The sequence below is a fragment of the Rutidosis leptorrhynchoides genome, chromosome 5, assembly GCF_046630445.1.
Source record: "Rutidosis leptorrhynchoides isolate AG116_Rl617_1_P2 chromosome 5, CSIRO_AGI_Rlap_v1, whole genome shotgun sequence".
Taxonomy (NCBI): domain Eukaryota; kingdom Viridiplantae; phylum Streptophyta; class Magnoliopsida; order Asterales; family Asteraceae; genus Rutidosis; species Rutidosis leptorrhynchoides.
In genome coordinates, this window is record NC_092337.1 from 296113685 (window position 1) to 296129242 (window position 15558).

The 15558-nt window shown below is 34.9% G+C and overlaps 1 protein-coding gene across 1 annotated transcript in view; it reads right to left on the reverse strand.

Annotated features, from left to right (window-relative positions):
- Positions 1–8066: 8066 nt before the first annotated feature.
- LOC139849436 (uncharacterized) overlaps positions 8067–15558 on the reverse strand; it is an 82387-nt gene continuing 74895 nt past the window's right edge. Inside the window, exon 6 of the mRNA XM_071839093.1 lies at positions 8067–8645. Coding sequence (XP_071695194.1) covers positions 8067–8645 — 579 coding nt within the window. The remainder of the gene's footprint in view (positions 8646–15558) is intronic.

Sequence of the window (15558 nt, forward strand, 5' to 3'; positions counted from 1 at the left end):
GTTCAACCTCTCGATTGAGATATTTTCAAGAACCATGAAAGGTTTGAACGCAGAATGTAATCGTGAAGTTACAAATGAGGTTTAAGATGAAATCAAGTGGCAACTTGAAGAAATGTTTAGTTTCATATGTTATAATTAATATTTTAATTCATTTTAATTGTCCAATGTTATTAGTCCACAGTCGATAGTCCACAGTTAACAATCCAATAATTCGTATATAGTTTAATATATAATATTCGAATTAATCGTGACCCGTGTACATGTCTCAGACTCGACCACAACTCAAACTATATATATTATTGTAGAATCAACCTCAACCCTGTATATAGCTAACTCCAGCATTACTGCATATAGAGTGTCTATGGTGATTCCAAATAATATATATAGATGCGTCGATATGATATGTCAAAACCTTGTATACGTGTCCCGATATTTAAAGTGCGTAAAATAAATAACAGAAATTAAATGACGATAAATAAAATTGCGAGAATTAAAATTGCGATAAATAAAATGCGATAATTAAATTGCGATAAATAAATTGCGATAAATAAAAGGTAATACAGAATTAACAGTTAGCTAGGAACAGTTAGCTAGGAACAGTTAGCGTGGATTCTTAACAAAATTTCTCATACTTAATTTGTTTGTTTCTAACAAATTTTATTTTGTCCAATGTTTTCTTCATTATGCCACTTGTCGGATTCTGATAGGTCAAAATCCAAATATAAAACTGAATGAAAATGGTTATTCTGTGGTGAACGGATACATCTATCGGTGGTTGTAAGTAGGATAGTAAATGACTGTTGAATCAGATTTGAAGAATGTACAGTGTAACTTATTAATGTGAAATCTAAATATTCCTCGGGTGTTACCTACCCGTTAAAATATTTTCACCATTAACAGTTTGTACAAAAGAATTTTTAGTTACAATCTTTATGAAAATATACATACATATATATTTTCTTCAGATGTAATTTTGGATTTAATGAGTCAATAAAATATTAAACTCATTTGATTTATCGTTAGTACTAGATTACATGATCTCTAGAACGTTAGAGATTACATAATCGCCATGTCGAGCGAAGATAATCGATGTAGAACAATATGTAAAACGAAGATAAAGTAGATAGAACGATACGTAGAACGATAATTATGCTCGAGGTATAGAATGAGATGTTGAGGCATGTGATGTTGAAACTTGGGTTGTTGGTGGTACTGGTGTTGATGTTGGTGGTACTACTGGTGCCGGTGATGTTGCTGGTGCTCGTAAGTTTTGCACCAAATTCTCCAAAGCCACTACTCGAGCGCGAAGTTCGTTAACTTTTTCCATTATCGCGGGATGGTTGACGGTTGGAACGAGCGGATGAATAAGGTTTTGAATTTGATATAGTATATAATCATGGCGAGATATTCGGGAAATGAGTGTGAAAATGGTGTTTCGGACTGGTTCGCCGGTAAGTGCTTCAGGTTCTTCGCCAAGAGGTGAATAAGGTTGATGGAAGGATTACCTTCTTCTCGTCTTCATTGATTAAGTTTACTTCGAATCCATCAGATGAATTGAGGATGGCTGATTGATTGGTCCATTCCGGTCATACTGCTTTCAGAGCTTGAGTGGGACTCCATGTCGGAATCCGAGGGACTTGAACTATTGGTGAGTTCCATTTCGTATGATTGAGTAAAGAATTTTTTGATAAGAAATAATTTTCGGATATCGGATGATATTCTAATTACATAGAATACCTATACATAGTACAGGAGATCCCGTAGATTACGGAGGGAATTAAGGAAACATGTCAGATAAAGTCTACAGTAACAGATACGCTAAGATATGAATTAGCAGATACGCTAAGATATGAATTTATCTGTACACTATCTATCAAATAAGTGCAGGAAGTAGTGTCTAGACTTAGAAATGATAAGCAGGTAATTTTCCACTAAGAATGATAAACAATACGTATAATATGCAGCTAAGGTCGAAGTCCAGACTCGCTAATGCATCCTAACAACTATCAGTTAGACACACTAATGCAAGACCTGGTTCACTAGGACCAACGCTCTGATACCAGCTGTAATGACCCGTCCTTATCCACCTGGACGAAGTCATCAACATTTGGTCCCATTGCGATGATCGACTCCAAGTAATGTCCTTAAATTGAGCAGATGCACAGCGGAAGACTTAATTCGTACCTGAGAATAAACATGCTTTAAAGTGTCAACCAAAAGGTTGGTGAGTTTATAGGTTTATCATAACAAACATTTAAATATTTTAATAGACCACAAGATTTCATAATCATAAACATAATACACTCGCAAGTGTATGTAAAGCATTCTAAGTGGTTGGGCACTTGGTAACCATACTTAACATTTAATCACGTCGCATATTCCCTTTATTATGAAATCTCACTACACCGTACCAAGTGTAGTCACCAAAACGAAGTACTGTGCAACCGTTGAATACTGGTCGTCCAGTCCGGTTGGGGTTGTCAGGCCCGATAGATCTATCAACAGGATTCGCATTTACAATACCCATGTAAATAGTAGTTACCAAGCTACAGGGAAATATGCCAGTGGTACAACTCAACGTAGAATATATTTTTAAGTACTTGTGTCTATTTTGTAAACATTTATAAAAGCAGCGCATGTATTCTCAGCCCAAAAATATATATTGCAAAAGCAATTAAAAAGGGAGCAAATGAAACTCACCATACTGTATTTTGTAGTAAAAATACATATGACGTCATTGAACAAATGTAGGGTTGGCCTTAGATTTACGAACCTATATCATTTATATATATATTAATACACATAATTGTAATTGAACAAATTTATGTATTATTAGTGAATTAATTGTTATTTTAATTATGTGTTTCATTAATAAGTAAATTAACTATATTTATTTTTATATACATTAAATAGATAATTAATATTTATTACAAACATATTAATATAGTTGTGTTTTATGTAAATAATATATTTTTATATAGAAAATCTTTATTTGATATATTAATAATACTAATAATAATAATAATGATAAAAATAATAATAATAGTAATAAAAATGATAAATTTAAAAAAAACAAAGATAAAGATACTTTTACTAATAATAATAAAAATGATAACTTTAATAAAAATGATACTTTTAGTAAAAATGTTAATTTTTAACAATAATGAATATTAATAATAATAACTATAAAAATAATGATACTAATATTTATATGAATAATAATAATAATAGTAACAATAATAATAATAATAATAATAATAATAATAATAATAATAATAATAATAATAATAATAATAATAATAATAATAATAATAATAATAACAATATCAAAATTAGAAATAAAAACTACCTTAAGAAATTCTTTAAAAAGAAACTGCCCAAAGCCAGGATTGAACCCGTGACCCCTCGTTCACACCCAACACACCTAACCAACTGATCTGTTAAATTTTTCTATTTTATGTCACGATTTAAAGCTTATAACCCAACGTCTGTTTATCATTGGGACGTATGCAATCCTTTTCCACACAGTCCATATATCTTAGTTTAATACTTGATAGGCCCAAGGTTGTTAATTGATAAAAGTAATCGACCCACAATAAATAAAAAAAATCTCGGCTCACAACAAAAGTAGGGATTTAGGGTCTTTTTCTTCCTCTCCTTTTACACCGACAGAAGCAGGAAATAATACACAATCATCATCCATTATTTTATCTTCATCGTTGTTTAATTATCCATAGTCTTTCTCATCATGATAACCCTTTATTATTAACAAAACATATTTTGTATCATCATCTTAATTATTTTCGTTAATTATTATCTTCATACTTCATGATCATCTCGATTTATTTGCAGCCCCATTATAGCCCATTTAATCAAAGGCCTGGATTATACACTGGAAACCCAACGACACGTCAGTCCAGTTATTTCTTTAGTGGGCTTGGCCTTCGTTTACCCCATTCGACAGCTAGCTACAGCCCAACCATATTAAAAGCGAAAAGGGACGAGCAGAAATACAAATAGGTTAGATAGCAATCGTCGGTTGATTTGATGGTGGGGCCGTTTATGACAAGAATATCAAGAAGAAATCACAAGTGGGTCGTTTAATTAATAGCCACATTCCCGACATATAATTAAAGGTTGGGATTTAAATATATCCTACTTTATCTTTTTCTCAATCATAAATCATGTCATGTTCTTTTCCTTACATCATCTTTGTTTATTTTGAACAGAAATAGAAAAGAATAGCGGTTCTTTTTTTTTTTGGGTTGCTTTAACTTTGGTTTTTGGGCAATAGGATAGGAACCGCAGGAGTAACAATAGAAGTGATGATATTGAAGGTTGCAGGTGGTGTTCTTGGGTGGCGAGCAGGAGCTTCAACAAACGTTTAACGATTGTTGTGGTGGTGATAAGGTGGTGAAGTGGTGATCGATTTTGATGGTTTGTGAGTTTCATTAAGAAAGGTGGTGTTGCAGTTATTCGAATTATAACAGAAGAGAGAGACGCTAGAGAGATAGAAGGTGGTGGTAGTTTTCGGTGTTAGAGGCGGTGATGGAAGTTAAGGTGGCCCGTAAAAAAAATGGTGAATGGGTGATGTTTGTTTAAAGGAGAACAATAAGTTGGTGTTTTGATTAGAAACTAGAATGGCAATTTATCTAAATGATAGTGAACAGTGGCTATGAGGGTGTTGTGATTATAATGGTGTAGAGAGGATGGTGGTTGAGCGAACAAGATGAAGAGGATGGTGTTTGTGGTTCTAAGATTGATGGTTCAAATGCAAACATAATGGAAGAAATGGTGACGGGTCTTGATGGTTCTAATGGTGATCGAAGTGGTGTTTGTTCAAGATGGAGTTTTAACCCGATTCAGGAAGGTGGTCGTGGAAGGTTGTCGTGAAAAGGATAAAGGTGATCGTAGATAAGGATTGAAACAAGATGGTGGTTTGTGTTGTTGGTTGTCTCGGCTAACAAAACCAAATCTTGATCGGTTTTTAGAGAGCTCAAAGGTGATTGTTGAATAGTGATGGGTTAAGTTTGTGTGTTCCGGGGAAGAAGAAAAGGAAAGTGAATCAAGAAGTGGTGATAGCTTATGGTTGAAGTATGAAAAGGAAATCAGATGGTGTTGGGTTTCATATTTACGTTTGAATAGAAGTAAAAGGAAGAATGATAGTGTGTTGTATGTATGCTTGTGTTCAATATCGGCCAGAGAAGCAGGAAACAAATAAAGTAGCAAAGGGAAAGAGTTCAATGGGATTTTCCTTTCCTATAAGCATATGTAATTGTATATACATAATATGTAATATGAAATCTTAATTGGTGAAAATGATGTTAAACAGAAAGTGAATGAAACAAAAGAATTAGTACACCCAATTTCAATTAGACACAGTACCATATTCGATTTCAATTGTTTTGTAGTAAAGATTGATTGACATGTTTCAATCAGTGAAGAAAAGAATTAAAAAAAAAATAAAGTGAAAGGTGATTGATAACAGAATTTGTATATATATTTGATTCATTACATCTAATATTGATTAATAGATATAATTATGTTACAAGATAAAATATTGTTAATATTATTATTAATAATAATAAATACTAATAATAGTAATGATAATAGAAATAATAATAATATTATTAATAATAATAACAATATCAAAATAATACTAATAATTATATTGTATCTTATTATTTCAAATTATTATACATGCTTATTATTTATTTATTTATTTATTTTTATTAATTATATATATATTTATTTATTTACACACAATTGTTCGTGAATCGTCGGGAGCAGTCTAAGGTCAATTGAATATATGAAACAGTTCAAACTTTTTGAGACTCAACATTACAGACTTTGCATATCGTGTTGAAAATATTAGATCGTGTCGAGAGTTTGGTTTAAAATTAGTCGAAATTTTCCAGGTCGTGACATACTTAGACGGCGTCCCATAATTCTGGACGGCGTCCCATACCTCTGAGAAAACAGGATCTTACACCGGAGGTCCAATTTCAGGAGATAGTCTTTTTTGCTTTTCCTTTCTTTTCTCCTTTCACTTTCTCAGATTTACTCTCCATATTCTTTTCTAGCTTTGTCTCGCCGTTATTTTTCCCAATAGTTTCGCATATCCTTCCCCGTTTGTCTGATGTTGATCTGACGGTTGTGGCCTCTCTCCGCTGCTGTAGTCGTCGTGGGTTTGGCTATGGTAATTTGGAATATTCTAATGCCACATGTTTCTACCTCCTTTCTAGCACTTAGGCTTCGCTTGAGCTTCCCTTTATGGTTGCGGATGGTGGTGCACTGACCATTGGTGGTGGCCACCAATTGTCGTGTTTTAGTGGTAACGTCACATCTCCTGCTTCCGAGCTCTTTAACAATTGCTGGTGTTGATGTCTTACCACTCTATAGTAATGTTGATAGAACTAGGTCCTAGGGGGAGTTTGTTGGTTCATATTTAAGTCCCCAGTTCTAATCAAACGACACAAGTTAAATTTCAGACAAGACTGTCGACCGACGGACGGAGTCTTCGATCGACAGTTAGGCCCGTCGTCGACCGACAGAAGGCCCATGCAGTATATAAGGAGGTTGAATGTTTCATTTGTAGGTTAATTACCCTATTGAGTTTCTAGCCGTTTCTCTCTAGTTCCTAATTGATCCGAAAACCCCAAATCGAATAAACGATTCTAGGCATCGATCTAATGCGATATATTCGATCCAGTTCGACTAAAACGGATACCCGAAAGTTAACGATTCGCTAAAAACCCCGTCCGAAGATCCGAATAGCTTCAACAGTTGTGTTTGCAAACTTTTCTTTTACTCCCTCCGTCCCATTACAAGTGTCCACTTACTTTTTGCACACAGTTTTAGAAAATCCCACTAACTCTATTCTCCACCAATCAGAAATTTTCTCTCTCCAGAATAACCTCTTCTCATTGGTTGAAATACAAAGTGGACATTTGTAATGGGACATCCCAAAATAGAAATGCAGACACTTATGGTGGGACAGAGGTACTATTATTTTATTTTAATAACCGGTTCACATGTAAAATTTAGTTAATGATAAATGAGTGAGCCCACTTGACTCCTTGCTCTATACATGTTCCGCCTGTTAGTTGTAGGCACTAGATTTATAAATCCTAATAATTTAAAATTTGTATAAAGATATGCAAAAAACGACTTACGATTTCAAATGCAAAATTTATTGCAAGTGAATGTGATTCATATAGTGGCGGATCTAGAATATTTTGTCAGTGATAGTACAAAAAAATTTTCACGATCAACTTTGAAATTTGATAACAAAATTTTTGATTGAAAATTAAAAGGATAAACGGTAAAAAAAACGACCCTAAACCTCTAGTAAAAAGTTAAACGCTATTTAAAAGTTACCTTTTTTTTTACAGTGATCAATTTTTTGTATGGGTTAATGGTATAAAAGGAGTTGTGGTTTTTTTATTCCAAACAAGCACATTCAAACCATTCAATCGTTTACAAACACAACCTAACGGTATCGGTCTCAGAGTCTCATGGCGGCAGTTATTATTGATGAGAATACAAATCATCAAATGATGTACCTTGCAGAATAATCCAAGCTGCAAAATGATGAAGCAAACGAAGGAAAAAGAGAATGGTTTTCAGAATAAATTGTGGTAACGTTACAACAAGAAGAAAATGAACCAATCATTGGTTGCCCAGTATGTTTATAAAACTCAGAACTTTTAATCACCTATATGGATCAGTCCTTTATTGTCTAAACCAATCTATTCTGCTAGCTAGGTTTTGCCTCCATGAATGGCGATTTTTGTAGTTCTCATGAGGACCACCAAAAATTAACCATCCTTCCTCACTTTTGTGTTCAATAAGATATAAACATGAATTATATGAATAACTCATTTCATCGTAGGAATGATTTGATAACTAAGCCATTTTATAGTTGAACTACATACCAAAAGTAAAGTACATATAGTAACATATATAGTAATACTTACTAGATCAATCGATATTATATGTAACAGAATTGATAATTATTATTAATTTGTTTTACATATATAGTTTCACATCTCACCAATTTTCAACTATACTCGAAAAACCACATGGTCAAGGTTTATGTCCTCCGGGGCTTGAAATTGACATGGGAATAAAGGAAGTATGTTCCCTATGTGCATTGCAACCTCCAAATAGAACGCATACTTATCATCAAAGTGATCAGCATCATTCATTGCGTTACTTTTCTTTTTTGAACGGCAAACACACACATCCATTTGTGTCCATGACAGGATTCGAACCCATAACCTTAAGGTTAATGAGTCTCGTTGATACCGCTGGCCGAGTAGCCCTTTGGTATCCATTGTGTTACTATCTGTAATCTTTTGTGTGGTCACTGAATTGTCTGTTATCACTTGTAATGGTTTTGGTACACCGTCACAAAATGAAGCACAAAGTTCACATTCTGTCTCATTGAGCAAAGTTTCCTGAAAAGTAGTTGACTTGAAAGTCCAACTGCCAGTGTTCCAATTGAAATCGTATAGAGGAAGAAATCGATGACCATAAATAGCTATAAATTCTATCGCGGACAAAATAAATTCGAATTCTTCATTTGACATGTAGTATGGAAAGCTTACTCTTGTCCAACCCAACCTTGCTCCATTGTATCCCTTTTAGTGTAACAAGAAAAAATAGAATAAGACACTCATGTCATGGTTCTTTAATTATATGCTCAAACTTTCTAAATAGTACTTGTCAAGTTGACCCAAAATTGTTTTGTTATCTCGTTTTAGTTACTAGCTAAGGATATATTTACATTATTATTGTAAGAGCAATGTTAGAATATATATCCAATATTTGAAACAACAAATTTAAGAGGATGTAATAGCCATCATTTAACCCACTTGACCCATTTAAAACATTGAGTTGTAGCTCAGCTGGTAAGTGATTTGTCTCTTTTAGCGAGAGGTCAGGAGTTCGACTCCTCTGGGCTGCGTCATTGCACTCAATGTTATTCCTGACTTGAGGTATCCACTTAGGTCGCCTTTCGCTTAGTTCGGGGGAACGAGGGTTTTACCGGCCATGCCCTCGGATTGGTCCGACTTTCCTCCAGTGCAGTAGTTGGGGGCAGGTTATGCAAGTACGGGAGATGAACGCGTGGGTGGTTTAGTCCCCCGTGGGTGATTCCAAACTGATGTTCAACAAAAAAATTGATCCGTTCAACCCATGTGACCCATTTCAATTTTATGTAGTTAATTCCATATTAAGCCATTTAGCCTATGTTAAAATACAATGCAAATTTAGAATAATATGGAATTAATAAATGTATATGGGTAAAATATCTAGATATTAATATGTATATGAAAAATATCTAGATATCAAAATGTAAAAGAAAAATCTAAATGATAAAATGTAAAAGAAAAATCTAGATATTTTTTATGTGGTAAAAATATCTAGATATTTATCCATGAAAATATCTAGTGTGTAGAAATTTCCATTGAGTAGTATAAATATGGGTGGTGATTTCATTGGTGAGTAAGTTGTGAGTAAGGAGTGAAGAATTAAGAAAAGAGTGAGTGAGTGAAAGAAAACTTATAAGTATAGAAGAGAAAGATAGTGTTGTAAGTAATATTGTAATTCTATTTTGTATTAATAAAAGTATTTTTTGTTAAGTTTTCCGGTTAAGCCTTAGTTTGTGCTTTTGTTCTTAGTGCACTTGTGTTATTCTTGTTATATGGTCGACTATGCCACCTAAGTGATATGGTCGGTTATACTGCCTGAATGATATATGATCGACACTGTCGTCTAAGCATTATTGTGCACTAAGGATTCATAAAATTAAAGGCTAACCAACGCCAAAGTGTTGGTATAGTGAGTGTAGTATAATCTAGGTCCTCTATAGTGGGTGTGTTGGGCTCGTCGAAGCTTCCAACAATTCGTATCAGAGCAGGCTGTTGGGGACCATTTCTAGTGGAGGAAAACATCGGTAAACGATGGACGTTTACTTCGACTTATTAACACCGAAGCTCTAAAAGAGATTCTGTCGGAGCACAGTTAGGAACTGTGAAAGCTCATCGGTCTGGGACCAAGCTTATTGGACGTTGGACGTCATGATGGCGGATCTTGCAAGTACGAGCAGTGGTATCAAGAGTCTCAATAACCACAACTATGGTTATTGGCGGACTTGTATAGAATCCTACCTACAAGGACATGATTTATGGGAAATAGTTGCTGGCAGTGACACAACGCCTCCACCGAAAGAAAATGCCGAAGCCTTGAGAAAATGGAACATTAAGGCCGGGAAGGCTTTATTTATACTGAAGACTACAATCGAGGAGGATCTATTGGAGCACATCTGTGACGAGAGAACACCAAAGGCAGCTTGGGAAACTTTTGAAAAATTATTTTCAAAGAAGAATGAAGCACGCCTCTAGCTCTTGGAAAATGAGCTCGCGAGTATCTCACAAAGAAGTCTATCTATTTCTCAGTATTTCACCAAGGTGAAATATATTTGCCGTGAGATATCTCAACTTGCTCCAGAAGAGAAAGTGAATGATGCAAGGATGAAGAGAATTATCATCCTCGGTCTAAGACCCGAGTATAATGAATTTATAGCCGCTGTGAGAGGATGGCCTACTCAACCATCATTAATAGAGCTGGAGAATTTATTGGCTAACCAAGAGGCACTAGCCAAAGAGATGAATGAAGTGAGCATAAAAGGCGAAGAAGAAGCATTCTTCACCAATAAAAAGAAATCTATGTCTCGAAGACAAGAAGTGACGAAAGAAACACATACATATGGAGGCAAAGGTCATTTAAAACCAAAAAGCAATGCTTCAGGGGGAGCTCAATAAGGAAGAAAAGATCATCACCAACAATATGGGGAGAATGATAAGAGAAAGAATGGTGAATGCTTCAATTGTGGCAAGAAGGGTCATTTTGCTCGAGAATGTAGATTCCCTAGAAGGCGAACTTTCGAAGGAAATGTGTCTACCACAAGAGATGAGAAGAAAAAGGTCACATTTGAAGCAATCATTAATGAGGAAACATGGGATGCAGAAGTTGGATTCTCTGTTGAGGCTGACCTGGATGAACAAGCTCTTGCAGAAACCTTAAAGTCAACAATAAACTACAAAGATGATTGAATCATCGATTCTGGGTGCTCAAATCATATGACCAATGATGTGACGAAGCTGCAAGAGATGGATGCTTACAAAGGAAAGAGAGTCGTGTTGACAGCCAACAATTCAAGGTTGTCTATTTCTCATATCGGAAAGACAATAATTCCAAATGAAGGCGACTCTCATTAGCTCCAACTCGAGAAGGTGTATCTTGTCCCTGGCCTAAAGAAGAATTTACTGTCAGTACCACAATTGACATTAGAAGGAATTTATGTGCTCTTTGGAGCAGAAGATGTGTCAGTATACAAGAGATTGAAGGTGGTTGGCAATCCAATTATGCAAGGAAGAAGAATATAGTCAGTCTATGTACTATCTGCTGAAACAGCATATGCGGATAAGACTCGAAAGAATGAGACGACTGATCTTTGGCATGAATGTCTTGGGCATGTAGGCTACAACAAGTTAAAGGAAATGATGGTGAAACACAAAGTAAATGGGCTTCCTCAAATTGATATCCGAATAGATACAATTTGTGTTGGATATCAATTTGGCAAAGCTCATCAATTGCCATTCAAAGAGTCAGGGCATCAGTCCAAGACACCACTAGAGCTCATACACTCAGATGTATTTGGCCAGGTGAAACAAACATCACTTAGAGGTATGAAGTATATGGTGACATTCATTGATGACTTCTCAAGGTATGTGTGGGTTTACTTCATGAGAGAAGTTGAAGACTTTTCTGAAGTTTAAAGAGTTTAAGAAGAAGATAGAAAGTGAGCTCAAATATAAGATTCGGTGCCTATGCACAGATAATGGAAGAGAATATTTATCGACTGAGTTCAATATCTATCTTGAGAAGCACAAGATCAGAAGGAAATTAACTTGCCCCAGTACTCCACAGTAGAATGGAGTGGCGGAACGCAAGAATCGTCACCTTGCCGAAACTTGTCGAAGTATGCTTCATGGTAAGAATGTACCAGGCAGATTTTGGGCCGAATGTATGAGGACGGCATCGTAGGTGATTAACAGACTCCCACAAATAAAGTTGGAATATATTTCACCATATGAAAGATTATGGAAGATCAAGCCAATCATCAACCATCTCAATGTTTTGGATGTGTATGCTATGTCTTCGTGCCAGATCATCTACGAAGCAAATTTGATAAGAAGGCAATTCGATGCATTTTTTGTCGGTTATGATGAATCAAGAAAAGGATGGAGATGCTGTGATCCAAATACTGGAAAGTGCCATACTTCAAGAAATGTGGTATTTGACGAAGCTTCTTCATGATGGTCACCTCAAAAGATAGAGCTTCCTGAATCTCATGGATTGGAAGAAGTTCCGGAAGAAAAAGAAGAACGTAAGGAGCATATATTGGATCCAACTAAAGAATGAGAAGGGTCGTACTCTAAGGAAAAGAGTCCATGGAAAATTGGGGTGCATCAATCTATATCCGAGGAGGTTCGTCCAAGCCAAATGGAAGGCGAGGAGCATGCATAGGAATTACGGAGATAAACAAGGATGAGACAACCTAATCTAATGTATGCCAATGTTGCTCATGTGGATGAATCAATACCTATTGAGCCTTCCACTCATGAAGAAGCAGCACAAAGTAGAGAGTGGCAAAAAGCGATGGAAGAAGAAATCAATGCACTAAAAGAAAATCAGACATGAGATTTAGTTCCAAAGCCAAAAGATGTGAAACCAATATCTTGTAAGTGGGTTTACAAGTTTAAGTGTAACATCCTCAGATCGGGCCTAGACGTAAGATGACTATTTTGCCCTTAGGAATAATGGTGTGGTTAATTATACTTTTATTTTAATAAAATGTTTGGTGTTATTTTATTATTTGATTAAGACCAGTTTGTGACAAGGGTCACAGAACAGGTTCATTTATTTAATTTGGACACCGTTAGGGCAGTCGAATTAAGTACGAAAGTTATAAGATAACTGGTAAATACCTGTGTGTGATGGGGTATTGTGTTTTAACATAAATATATAAGCAAGGAACCAGCCTTTTCTCACATTTTTTCTTGAATCTTCTACACACACCATACCTATTTCTCTTCTACTTTCAAACCCTAGATTCACCAAAACTTGTTGTTGATCTTTAATTTAGTTGGAGATCAGTGTCTAGTGATTTCTTGTGTTCTAACAAGGTATTAATATTTCCAATTCGTGCTTGAATCTGTGTCAAAATGGATTTTAAAGTTAGGTTTTTATTAAAGTAGGTTTTGATGTCAAATTGGTCTAATTTGATGTTGGTTGAGTATGAAATTTGTGGGTTTAAGTCCCAAAAGGTTTTGTGCAAGAGATGTAACCATTTTCAGGGTAAAAAACGAGTCCAAAATTGAGATTTGGTGAATTGGGGATGAAACCCGTCAGTTTTATGCTGCTGCTACTGCTCGATGAACAGGTTGCAGCTTGCAACCGCACGGGTACATGGTGCAACCGTACGGGTCCATGTGCAACCGTACGAATGCAGTGGTGTGGTGCAACCGGGCAAAAAGTGTGAAACCATACGGATGCACTATGCAACCGTACGGATGGACTTACAACCGTACAGATGCATGTGCAACCGTACGGATGTAGATCAGTGATGCAGTATTGTGTAATTTAGTTGTTTTCTAGCCGTTATGCTGTCCGCGTGACTTATGATGATCAGGATGCAAATTCTGAAAATGCATAAGTGTTAGGTGGACTTTTAGCGGCACTTTTTGTGAATGATTTACGGTACTGTGCTGTTTTGTGTTAACAGACAGTGATGTCGTAGCGTGGGGGTACGAAATAGTTTATATTTTACTAGGAAAAACTATTAAATACGATACAATTTTACACAAAATATGACAAGTTTTAATTATTTATTTACAAATGGGATATACCTAAACCTTGCTACAACACCATAGGCAGTGTACCTAATCGTAGAGTAGTGTAGTTTTTAGTAAGTCCGGTTCGTTCCACAGGGAGCTGGCTTATTTCACACTATATTTTAAACAATTATATTCGTACAAAATATATTATATTAATAATATATAAAAGGGGGTTTTACCGTTTAATGACCGGTTTGTCGATTTTATATTTAAAGCGAAGCGTAAAGTAAATGACGATATTTAACTAACAATATAAAATAAATAACAATAATTAAAATGACAATAAATAAAAGTACGAGGAAATATGAAATAAAATATATTATGCTTATTTAAACTTCCGTAATCATGATGTTTGACGTGTTGATTTTTAGTTTATTCCCATGGGTTAATTGTTCTTTGTCCTGGATTATTTAATATGCCCGTCTGGTTTTTATCCATAACAGTCCATTAGTCATAAATATAAAGTGCGAGTGTCCTCGTCAAATTATCCTTATATCCGAAGTCAAATATTTCAACTAATTGGGGACTTAAACTGTAACAAGGTTTTAATACTTTGTTTAATAATTACACCAGGATATCGACTGCGCGTAATCCAAGGTTTAATAATTTTTTAACAATTACGCCAAGTGTCCTTGTACATAATTTCACCCCTGTTTTAATAATTCCATAGACTATTAATCCATTCCCGTGTCCGGTTAAATGAACGATTATTCGTACATATAAATATCCCGCCCATCGTGTCCGATCGAGTGTATATGGTTATTTATAGGGACGTCCAATTGTAAATCTTTATATTAAAATTAACAAACTATCATTTAGTTAAACAAATATAAAGCCCATTAATAGCCCATAGTCTAATTTTCACAAGTGTCGTTCTTTTGTCCAAACCCCAATTATGGTACAAAGCCCAATTACCCAATTTTAGATATTTTTAGCCCAACATCATGATTACTTTGTCTTAAATAAACATAATAATAACGTAAGTACGAGACATTAATTTAAAAAGGAGAACATAACTTACATTGATTATTTATCGCGTAGTGTTACACGGACAGAGCTCCGACTTTAAAACCCGTAAAATAACCTTTGCATAACCCAAACTAATCTAATATAAAACTAAACTAATTTATATATATATATATATATATTATATATCAGAGAGAGATTGATATTGGGGATGGTTGAACTCGGTAGAAGCTCGTTCATTTTATAGGGAAATTCTGATTTTTCAAACTCCGCGAGTCATGGAGTTTTAAGCCTGCAAACTCCGCGAGTCGTGGAGTTTGAAAATCCAGCTCACACAATTTTGGAACCTTGCTTGTCGACATAATTTATATATAAATATAAAATATAAATAATTAACATAATTATTTATATATTATATTATATTCTTGTGCATAGTAGACTTGTAATTTTTAGTTCGTTGCGTCGGGCGTTGATAGTTGACTCATGTCCCGATTCCGGATTTTCGAACGTCCTTGCGTACAATTTAATATCATGTACTTTGCGTTTTGTAACTTGTACTCTTGTCATTTTGAGACGTTTCTCATCAATAAATTGAACCACTTGGATTGTATCTTGTACATTTGAG